Below are 12,378 nucleotides of genomic sequence, written 5' to 3' on the forward strand. Positions count from 1 at the left end.
GCTGCATATTGTTATTGCTGGGAAGAGATTGCTGTTCCCTGTTTGGACTACATATATATATATATATATATATATATATATATATATATATACATATATAGTTATTATAGGGGGCTATATATAGTTATTATAGGGGGCTGTATATAGTTAATGCGTGGGACTGTATACAGTGATTTCTGGGGGGCTGTATATAGTGATTACTGGGGAGGCTGTATATAGTTATTGCTGGGGAGCGGTATAAAGTGTTTGCTGTTCCCTGTCTGGACTACATTCAATGGGGGCCCCCACCAGCTTTCATGCCCAAGGCTCCCCATGACTATATTCCGGCCCTGATTGTATGTATGTGTTAAATTCCTGTATGTAGCAAGCCATTAAGAACATTCTTGAGGTTGGAAGAGGATGAAGGCTATTGTATTTGTCTGAATGGTGGCTGGTTCTGTGAGATTTTAATCACTTCCCGACGTGAGGGCCGAGCCCTCTCCATAGCCGGTAAGTCTTTGCTGCATATTGCAGCAAAGGTTTACCGGTAACACCCGCGATTAGTGCTAGCTTTTCACCTCGATCGCCGTCGGCAATGCTGCCGGCGGCTTCAAAGAGATGGCGCAGCATGGGCGCCACCATCTTGTTGCGGATCGTTGCTCCCCGATAACGTCACGGGGAGCGGCGATCCGTCGCCATGGTAACCTCGGGTTACACCCGAGGCTACTTTGTTTTAACCCATGCATTACAATGTGCTAATTGCACATTGTAATGCATGGGGAGTAAAATCCACATATACTGCCATACAGTAGTATGGCAGTTTATGATAGGATGAATCAGACTACCTAGGGTTAGAGTACCCTAGGGAGTCTGAAAAATAGTAAAAGTAAAAATAAAAAAAAGTTAAAAAAAAAAAATTATAATAAAAAAACCTAAAAATTCAAATCACCCCCCTTTCCCTAGAACTAATATAAATAAACAGCAAAAATCATAAACACATTAGGTATCGCCACGTCCGAAAATGTCCGATCTATCAAAATATAATAAAGTTTTTTCACTGCGTTTAACCCCGTAACGGAAAATAGCGTCCAAAGTCGAAAATGGCATTTTTTTGCCATTTTGAAAAATATAAATAAATTTGTCAAAGAGAGAGCTGGCGGTCTTACATAAATATAATGGGACCCCATAGCTAAAGTCAGATTTACACCCCTTTAAAAGCCATTTACATTACATAATTAATTATTCAGAATAGGATAGGAACAGAATAGTTCCTCAGGGAAAATGAAAGTAATAATTAAATATTGTTCTGGATAGGGAAGTGTAGTCTGCTTAAAAGTTATAAGGAAGTTATTATACCGTATTTTAAAGGGTTTTCCCCGTAAATTACATTTATTACCTATCTATAACTACTCTATTCAACTCCAAGGAGGAACAAGGAACATCAAGGACATCTATTCTAATATTTACAGGTACAGAGGGGCCAGTAAACGTACATTTATATAAAGAGAGGAAAAAAAAGTGTAATTAGATTAGTGTAGGTATTTACAATATGCAATAAAGTAAGGGTAAAAGTGAAAATAAATATGAATATAAATAAAACACCTACAAGGTAGACTGTATGACCATCAGTGGCATGCACAATGTTATCTTTATGTAAAAAACGTGTGTATAGATATGTTTGTGTCTTGTAGAACTAAATATTTCACATATCTATAAACCTAAAAATGACAATAAAAATATTGAAAATAAATATTTTCAACTAGGCTATTTTTAGTATATAAAAATTCTTACTGGAAGACAAAGAGTTCAATTTCGCTATTTATCTGTTTGGTATTAGCATGTCTAAGAGGAAGATCCCATTCTGCAACTTCTCTGGATTTTTTCAATCCCATAAACTTTAGACCCCCTAAAATCTCCTCCACGTACACGAGTATAATGGAATGATAATGGGTGGCCTTGAGATTTTTTTTAATGTTATAAATATGTTACTTAAAGGGGTTTTTCCCACGAAAGAATATTCTCAAATCTCAACCCCCTACACAATAAAGATCATTTTTTACCATTTACTTCACAATTTTACTAAGTTTTATTTCTGTTTTAGCTCCTATCCATCTAGTTCTGTGAGCTGACAATGTGGTTAGATTATCAGGATACAGGTTTATCTATACTTTTATTTACCTTCTGAACATTGTACTAGTATCTGACACATAGAAAGAGAGATGAGACAGATCAGCGATGATGTGATCCATGAGATGTGTATTACACACAATGACAGCTCTCCTACATCTGGATAGATATGAGAGATAGATACAATAGAAGAGAGATAATAGATTGATAGATGAATGGATAGATAACTAGTATAAAGAAAGCGGGCAGCACTCCGTTGTGAATAAAAGTAAAAAAGTGTCTTTATTCCATAGTGAGCAACTGTGACAGCGACGTTTCGGCTCTGCAAGAGCCTTTCTCAAGCCCTTGAGAAAGGCTCTTGCAGAGCCGAAACGTCGCTGTCACAGTTGCTCACTATGGAATAAAGACACTTTTTTACTTTTATTCACAACGGAGTGCTGCCCGCTTTCTTTATACTATTACTGGAGGACCTGAGGCCCGGTCCTGGGATGCCTGCACCCAATTTTCTTTTTCTCTGAAGGTTTGTGCTGCTTGGACTTTCTTTTTGGATAGATAACTAGATAGGAGATAGATAGATAATAGCAGATAGCATCTTTACCCTGGCATTCAACCAAGGGTTATTAAAGAAGCAATACATCCTCTGCCCACAAAAGTCCTTTAGGTCAGGGGGCCCTGGGCAAATGCTGAGTTTGCCACCCCCCTAACGCCTCTCCAGGGAGGAAGCCTGGCAAAGGCTGAAGAAGAAAATTCCCTTCTGATAGTGTGTGTATAGTCTGTTGTTGGTCAGTTGATGCTACAAAATTACCTAGGTTTCTTACCTAGAAGAACCTGACCAACAAACAGCACAACCACAAGGTGTCAGACTACTGGTGAACTAACCCTGTGACGTCCCTGTGGACTAGGGCCCTGCTTACAGCAGATAAACTGCTCTCATAAGGGGAAACCCACATCAGGAACCTGCGAGGTGAGCGGGAATACTGAGGAGCAGTTCAGCGAGTCCTGACAGAACATAGCTAAAGAATATATCAACACAATTGATACAGAAAGTATATTGGAAAACTTTTTAACTTTTCAAACAATAAATTTTATTTGCTAAAATGGGAACACCATTTGAAGGCAACATTAACAATATGCAAAGTGTTGCATCCCTCCCCTGGCCTCTGCTGAGCATACACTCTGGGATACCAATCACTAGCTGCTGCTCCTCCTTGCTTACAAAGGAGGTGGTGGAAAGTGATGACAAGTCCTAGCCCTCTGTTGTAAGGATACATCGGGAATCCACCCAATTCAGTGGAGGGCTAAAACTTGGTGTGAAAATAGCGGGAGACACACTGTGGTTTTTTTGTTCAGAATTATGGGTAAAAAATCTTCATTATATTACAGTGCCAATGTAGTGACAGTTTAATAAATCTCATCGGAAAAACAAATTGCAGCACAAACTAATGTGTTGTTTATCATGGATTTTCACACGGTCTTGCTAAGGAGCTGATTCAGCAAGATTTTAGCAAAGAGTTTGAATGGGGGACTACTGCCAACCATTAGAGCGCATCATGTGTTTACCCAAAACTAGCTATAAATGCTTCTAAACACAATGGAAATACATTTTAACTACAGAGCTGCCACCTTCTCCAAAGTATCCAACCATTTCTCAGAACCTGAAGTCAGACTGGTTGCCAGGATACAGACAATAGACCGTTGAGTGCTGGAAAACTTACATTGTTTTAATACTTAAAAGTTTCATGCTGCCTTTTTTTACAGACGGGGGAATTCATTGAGACTGAGGTATTGAAGCTCTGGCCCTTAGTAAATTCAGGACTTTGCTCAGGCCTGGCATAGAAATTTGTGATGTAGTCTTCGGCACAAACTTTAGTTAATATGGTGGGCTAGGGAAAAACTTATAGACAAGGCATAGTATATTTCCCCCTCAGCGTTTTAACTCTCTGCCATCATCACCTCAGCTTACTGCCTTTCTGACTCCCTAAAGTTACAAATAGAAAAGTCCTTACTGTTGCCTTAAGGGAGATGAAAGAAACTTCTTTGTGTGTGACCAGGAACACAGCTGGCACACCAATGTTGTGCAACTCTTTACTGTTTATATCTAATGGAGCAGGATTTTCATGTTGGAACAGTTGTAACATCCGATTTTAGTTTTACAACTGGCCTCTGTGCCTCTGTGCATACAACAGATAAAGGTCCTTAAGGCAGAATTATAGCCAAATGCGCAATTTATTTAAGGTCCAGTCATTTTAGACAGCGTTATCTAGATTAGGAACCATGATCTTGAAAATGTCCCCGTTTTCTGGAACATACTCAGTGTCTTAAAACAAGTTGGTGATGACATCTTACTTCTAAAAAGATGCCGAATCATCACACAGTGTTATTCACTGTGATAAATCTTCTGACTGCTGGCTGTAAGTTTATTTTGTCTATCTCACAGACAGCATTCATAAATGTGATCCACAGCGGAGCCCTAGAAGAACCGTGATGTAACTGTACATTATGAGCCGCCATCCTGTTACAGATCGCCCCAACTGAGATGACTGTACACCAGATATCCATCTATCCTGTGCTGTACCCATACGTTTGCAATTAGCTTCTGAAACCAAACTCTTATGAGGACAGTTTGTAATTTGGATTATAGAAAAAGCCAGAGAATACACAATAAGGGGGGATTAAGCAGGGTAACAGTGCAGCTTTTCATGAAAAACACTGAGTCCTCTGTTATGAATCCAAGCGCACAGACAGAATGGGTCAAGTCTGCTCTCCTCCCTATTGAGGGGCAGCCAGGTTCCCGCTACAACTCCGGGAAAGTAATCAACACAGGAAAGCATGATCCCATACTGGAGCCAGCTGCAGGTGCACGTGTCCTGGGAACATCTGTGGAGCACCCGTATTCCTTCCCAGGCCTTCACTCACATACCGTCATCACACATCCACTCATTACTCATATCCATCCCCGGAGTGCAACTCATGAGATTTATGTAGGAAGTTGGGGTCACAAATTGTGCTCTAGTCAGATCAAGCCATAATCCAACAAAGGTTTTATTCTTAAACTGGAGGTCGGAATGTAACCCAACAAGGTGTTTCACTTGCAGTATATTCTCTCTATTTACTTTCCTACTAAATTATATGGTTTGGTCCCTGTTATCAGCCAGCTCAACCATGAAAATGCACCATGAAAATACAGTGTATCTACAGGCTTATGCTAAAGAGCAGGAGGAGCTAAATATAGTGAATTATAGTTTTGTGAGAAAAGATTTAGTATGAGGCGTATTTTATTCTCTAACTGCATTGTATTGTGGACATACTATGCTGTGAAGTCATCTGGCGGTCAGTCATTGATAGGACTGCTTCCATGACTTCCAGATTTAGAAAGGTTAAGTGTATTAAATACACTTATACCGAATATATTTTAGATCAACCTGCTTAGCTAATCCTGTTCTGTATGCTACCTGCATATAACTCAGATTTTTAGGGGTTGACAGGTTTACTTTAAAGTGCAACTCCAATATGTTTATTTTTTTTAAATCAATAGCTTTTTGAATGTTGGACAACTTTGCCTAAGGTATTATCGTCATTACCTATGTGTAGCAGTTTCTTTGCTATACTCCTCAGCCTATTCCTGCACTAGCTGTTTCCTCAGGTTGTGCTGCTTATTCCTGTCTGTAGAGTTGTATACAATATAGTTTCTGCTGCTCCCTGCTTACTCTGAAGGGAGGAGGTGAAGGTAATGCGATGCTCTCTGTGTGTAGCTGACAGGATAGTTGAGTGTGTGCTGCTTGTGGATACAGAAGTGTCCTGAAGAGAATAGTGAGGTATAACACCAAATCTTTCTCATGCATGGCTTAACAGCAATCCTCCCCCACCTTCTGCTCTCTGGATACTTTCTACACAGTAATGTGTAGACTAATGTGCAGCACAGACTATATATTTTATGTAGCAATTTCACTGCTGGTTTACACTACTTATTCCATGCTCCATGTTTCTCTGTGTCATGACAGCTGCCGGGCTAGTTACTATACACCGTGTTTCCCCAAAAATAAGACAGTGTCTTTTACTATTTTTGCGCCTAAAGAGGGACTAGGTCTAATGCTCAGAGGATGTTTTATTTTACCATGAACAGGAATTCACATTTATTGTTGGGTAAATCAACACTCTATTTCCATGGACAACAATCTATAGTAAACATTTTTTATTTAAAGACCATCATGTCACCACTTCTTATAACCTTATAACTCTCCAAACTCTGAATTTAAAGATGAATTTCTTATGACTCCATTTCTATTAGTATCATTGACCCAATCTCTCATGTTTGGTAATAGCACTTTCCTTTAATTGCACGAGGTCTTATTTTTGTGGGTTTATTTTGAGGGAAACAGGTAGATCCTGTATGTGTAGTCTGTAAAGGGCCCAGTGGGTTTACTGATAAATTACTTAAAGGAAATCTAGCACTTTATTTAACCTCTACAAAGCACCACCAGTATAGAGATTAAAATGCTGCATTGATAACAGCCAACTAATTTCTTTGAAAATGACTTTTATCTTTTATGTTAATTTCAATGAAGAGCTTTGTTCCCCCTTAGATTATGCCCCCCGTATTATGCCACTTCTAACCCACCCACTGCCTCCTCCCCCTCCTGCATTTGCTTTTCAATAGCTGGCATTGAGACGGCTCGCGCCATCAGGAGGGGAGGACTGTAGGAGGAGCAGAGTTAGAAGTGCATCCCATATAACTGTAGCCCTGTGTGCAGGTAGACTTTAACATATTTTATACCAGGAAAGAGTTTCACTGCTATTTATAGAAAGCCACATAACTCAGTGACCATTTCTTGTTCGCAGGTATGGATCAGCAGTGACAGTAACAGCAGCGAGGCCGCAGAACAATGGACGGACACGATTAGCCATCCGGAGAAATTGGTGACAAAGTGGCATAAACTGAACCCCCTGAGTTACTAAACCACTTGCAGATGCCAGGGATTATCTGTATATAATGACTGTGTAATGGATTAAGTCATGCTCAAAGGATCTTGTCTTGAAGCAATGGGATATAATATATAGACAAAGAATACATACAGACTATACTGTGAAACATGAGGCACAGTAGTGAAATCCTCATGTTGCACACACCATGCTATACAGTTACAGTAAATGTTGCTACTGTAAACTCTGCAGTTGCTGCATTCCCCATATCAAAGTGCATCTGGTTACTTTATATCATTTTCTGCTCTAACAGGTGTTAAAGGGATTGTCCACTTTCAACAAATATTTGATATGTTTTGTGTAAAAAAAAGTTATCCAATTTTACTGTATACTTTCTGTATCAATTCCTCATGGTTTTCTAGATCTCTGCTTGCTGTTCTGCAATAGAAAGCTTCTACGTTTACTTTCACTGGATAGATATCTGTCCATGGTGATGTGATGGACATGCAGGTGCTCAAGCCGTTAGTATTGCACAACTCCTATTACTCTACAACAACAGCTTGTGCACCTGCATGTCCATCGCAAGACCATCAACAGATTTCTATCCACTGGAAGTAAACATAAAAGGTTTCTATAGCAGGACAGCAAGCAGAGATCTAAAAAATCAGGAGGAATTAATATAGACAGTATATTGGAAAATTTATAACTTTTCTGTACACAAACAATATCAACGTTTTGCTGAAAGTGGACAACCTATTTAAAAATCTTCTCATATAACTTTATTCATAAGTAGTTCTACATAACCGTTTGCCTGAAATATACAATTGGAGTACTTCATGAAATAGTATTGCAAATTGGGCCAGGTTCCCATCCGTGCTTCTTATATATTGCTCTGTTCCGTTATAGTAGCAGAATAATTAAGACATTTTTTATATAGCGCAATCATATTCACCGCCACTTTACAGATCATGGGGTACATGCAACTAAATAGGACATTGCAGACTAGAACATTAGTTATCAGATGAACTAATTGAAATGCGGAGCTTGCTCGAAAGAGCTTACAATCTATTCACAGAATGCTCAAAATCCCCAGCACTAACAATGGGGACTCCTAATGTAGCCACCCTGCTGATTTATCAATTTATACCTGTAGTAAATATGGTTCATACTGTGCGGGAATCCTAAACTGTATTTGGTTACAATTTCTTAAAGGAGGATGTCTCATGGGTTTATATTTTTCTAGAGTTGATTAAATTATTTTCTAGACAATATAGTAATGTGAATTCAGGAAGAAGAGACTTGTAGATGGAACGTAGATGTTGTATGTAAAAGGGAATTCTTTTATATTTTAGTACAAACAAATTTATTTGGATATCTTTTAGCAATTAAAGAGACTAGGGGACATTTACTAAGGGCTTTGTGTCTGTTTTCTGACGGACTTTGCGCATTCTTTTAGGTGTAAGCTGCTTGCACAGGTATTTAAGAAGTGTCCACTCCACTATTGTGTCGCACGTGACACTTTTGTAGCGCAGCTGCACTAGGCATCATGGAACAAAAATTAGGAGGCCTTCCACCTTGCGCCAGATTTTACATTCAAAGTCTGTAGCACACCCTGCATTAGTAGATATGCCCCTCAATGTCCTTCAAACTACTTGGGATTCTGGGAGGAGTGATCTTCATCTGTCCAGAGATACACGTGGCATTTTTGTTGCGTTTTTGAATGCAGATTGTCTTTTTCAATGGGTTTTGGAAAACCTACATTCCAAGAGACACAGCTTAATGCAATTGACAGACATCAAGCATTGCGTTTTTTAAAAACGCAAACGCAAGCAAACAACGCATGCATTTTCAATGCTTTCGAAATCACAGCAGAAACGCAACAAAAACACCACGTGTCACCGGCCTAAGAGGGAATTTATCAGGGCTTGTACAGCAGTTTTCTGGTTTACAAGCCCTGAAAGAGTCACAATTCCTGCCCCCCTGGAATATTTCACAAATAATTCACATTCATATCAGGCCTCCTGCACATAATTGTTGTATCTGTGCCTCATGTATTTGTATGGGCTCACGCACACAGCGTGGTTTGTATACAACAATGTATGTGTCGCTTGCCGGAGCCGCAAAACTCAGATGTGTTGTGTGTGGCCTGTGATATGTACACCTTTTCACACGTAGCAGTAAGGGTGATGTCACACATGGCGGTTTTGAAAACGCATGTGTTTTTGTCCGTTTTTAATTGTGCAAATTCGGAAAACCGAACAAAAATGCATGCGTTCTGATAAAACAGATGCGTTTTTTACTATCTGAAACTAAAAACTAAAAACGGCCCAAGGACAGCCTAAAAATGCCATGTGTGACATCACCCTAATGCATGCATTTTCAAACGTATCAGAACAGCTGAGAAGAGATTTGCCTGATTACATAACTGTTAACATTGTGTTAAGAAATACATCTGTTCTGAAAATAAAATGCGTTTCTGCCACTTGTGAAAAACTGCCATGTGGGAACGCACCCTGACCCAAAATGATCATTTTTACAAGTTCTACAGGCAGTTCTTTCCTTTTCATGGCTTGCTTTATAGGGTGGTTTCACATTGGTGGAATTTTTCACATCTGTGATATGGACACATACAGGTTTTCGCTTCCTGGCTTCAGTGAATCAAAAGGCGATGCATTGATGCTCAGTTTCAGTTGCACATCCGTTGGTTTTGTCTCCATTGTGTCTCAGTTTTTCTTCCATTTTTTTCTCAGTAATGCATCCGTTTTTGTCTCTGTGCCCGCAAATAAAAATCTCTAAGCAGCCAAGGACATTGATGTACTGCTTGTAAATGCCTTATTGTGGATACAGATATCTGCACAGTACCACTTTACCACTCTCAGTATATTTCGTATTTTGATTTAGAAGAAAAACATTTACATATTTTAACAAAATATAACTGCATAAAGTTCTTTATTTACTTATTTATTAACAATGTCATTAAGAACCCAGTAACTGCAATAAAGCCTAATCCTCAATGATGGAAGCACCAGGACTGGAGTGTTTTATTTCATACATTTAAGAGCTTTGTAAAGGTCACATAGGACCCAGAACAAAGGGATTAAGCAGCTTTTTCTAGGACAGGGACAGATTGCAGGAAGAGGATCATTGCTATAGAGATTCTTGTCCTAAAGAGCCATACACCGAAAACACATGTAATGTATCAACTGAACTGAAAGCATATGTCTACTTATTGCTGCTTAAAAGTACTAAACCTCTTAAAGGAAATCTACCATCGAAATCATGCATGATAAGCTCCTTTCTTCTAAAATCAACTAGAAGAGCACCACAACCTAATATCCCAGCGTTGATTACCGCAAGATTTGTGTGCCAAAAACAAGGACCCTGCAACACTATCAATGAACGTCGACAATGTGTTTTTAATATGTCCTTAAATGCTTGAAAAATGCATCTCTGGCTGCAGGATAGTGTGAGTTTGCAAATTGCTGAACTTATAAAAGTATACTGAGATAAATAAGATACAGAAATACATGACCTTGAAACAGGAAACTAAATTGTAAAAAATGGGGAGTTCACTATCTAATCTTCCGTAATAACAAGTCAGTGTTTCATGGATGGGGTGTTAACAGATCAGGTCTCTTTCTGGTGTCTACTCATCTTTCCAGGTGACAAGTCACATGTTATGATGTTTTGCCATTGGGATATGTGCCCTCTGCACTCTGTCTCCTGTTTGTATTGGAAAGGCTGCCCAGAAAGCAGGAAAATGCTGTAAAAAGATCCTTAAATTGCAGCTTCCTGGAACATGGGGAAATAGGGGCAAGTGTTGTTTTTGATCAGGGCAGAGACGTCCTATGCCAGCCCACTCTGCCACCAACCTCGCCCCCTTACACGATCCTGTACGCCCCATTGGCATGGGACTGGTGTAAAGTGGGGAATAATCACAAGCACTGGAAAAAGTTGGAATAATAGCTTTGGGGACTAAAAAAGAATCCTCATTACCCATTCAATGCCTCTGCACCTGCTTCCTTCATGAGAGGCCATGAATTCTTCAGTCTAAGTGTAAGCAATTTACCATCCTGTACCTCATTTTTTAGTGAACAAGATAAAAAAAACTACTGTACTACGATGGCTGTCCTTGCTTGCTTTCCACAAAAGACAAAGAGTACTAGTCTCCATGAATTATGAATTTTAATGAAACAGAACAGAACATGTCTCACTCAAGCCCCTGCTCTCTGCCTCTGACTGTGTGATCTAGCAGCAACAGGAAGTGCAAGGGGAGGGGAGTTAATTTGCTAATTGAAACAGTCTGAGAAGCTACAGTACTGAGGGGCTCTGGAAACAGCCTTTCCAGTTCATTAGCATAATTACAAAAGTTGCCACAGGGAATAGCTTTGTTCCACCAATACCCACTGCTTGTCTTTGCTATGACTACATCAATCCAACACCTATGTAAGGTGGTATACTAGATCATACCTCCTACAATCTGTGAAACAGAGGACTTTGTGTTTTTTGGGCCTGCATAACATTGTGTGTTCAGTTCTTTGACAATGTGAATGGGAGTCTAGAAACTGAATGCCTAGGTAAGGGAAGCAGTGGACCACCTGAAACGAAAAGAGTAGGACAAGCCTTGTACTAGGTTATCCGATAGAAAATGTACTGATTTATCTTTAGACGGCTCGTTGCGATAGTTCTAGATCTGCCTTCATAGATTGCTGTTTCGGATTTATTAAAGTGGTTTTGGCCCTTAAATAAATCTTTCCTGTATTTTTTTTTTAAATAATCACAAAATAATCGCAAATAGAGTCAAATAATGGCAACAGCACATACGCCAGGAGGGGAGTAGAGTGATCTTGCCACTTTTTAGCCATTATTTAAAAAATTTTAAAATTACTAATAAAAAAGGGCAGATTGCCTGTATAGGTTGCCACTTTATGTAGGGTGTCTCAGTAAACCCTGAACATCCAGGTTAACCTTAGGCCTGAGAAAGAATGGCTCCAATGTAAGAATGGAAATCAGAGGTGACAATGGACAGCCTTAATGGGTGCCATTACCGATGAGGAAAGTATCAGAGAGACGCCATTCACCTAGACCTGTGCCACAATAGAGGGAGGTAACTAAGCAAATTAGACTGAAGGCCGATACTATGTACTTTCATAGTTTTTATATCTTCAATGTGCACTTGGACAAGTACCATATTGCTCTATTATGGAAAGTTATCTTATTTCTTCTTTTAAGATTGTTGTGCAATTTACACCATTTGTGCATTTGAAATATCAATTAGGAAATTTATATGACATAAAGTTTCAATCATTACAGTTCTGCATCACATTATCACAAATTAAAAAGAAACAAATG

General features: G+C 39.2%; 1 protein-coding gene across 3 annotated transcripts in view; it reads left to right on the plus strand.

The window, feature by feature from the left end:
- Window positions 1-7,633, plus strand: part of TC2N (tandem C2 domains, nuclear) — a 48,588-nt gene extending 40,955 nt beyond the window's left edge. For all 3 annotated transcript variants that reach the window (XM_072116638.1, XM_072116637.1, XM_072116636.1), the window contains one exon: window positions 6,946-7,633. In XM_072116638.1, the coding sequence (XP_071972739.1) occupies window positions 6,946-7,062 (117 nt within the window). In that variant the 3' untranslated portion in view covers window positions 7,063-7,633. The remainder of the gene's footprint in view (window positions 1-6,945) is intronic.
- Window positions 7,634-12,378: the final 4,745 nt, after the last annotated feature.

Source organism: Engystomops pustulosus, chromosome 7 (genome assembly GCF_040894005.1).
Source record: "Engystomops pustulosus chromosome 7, aEngPut4.maternal, whole genome shotgun sequence".
Classification (NCBI taxonomy): domain Eukaryota; kingdom Metazoa; phylum Chordata; class Amphibia; order Anura; family Leptodactylidae; genus Engystomops; species Engystomops pustulosus.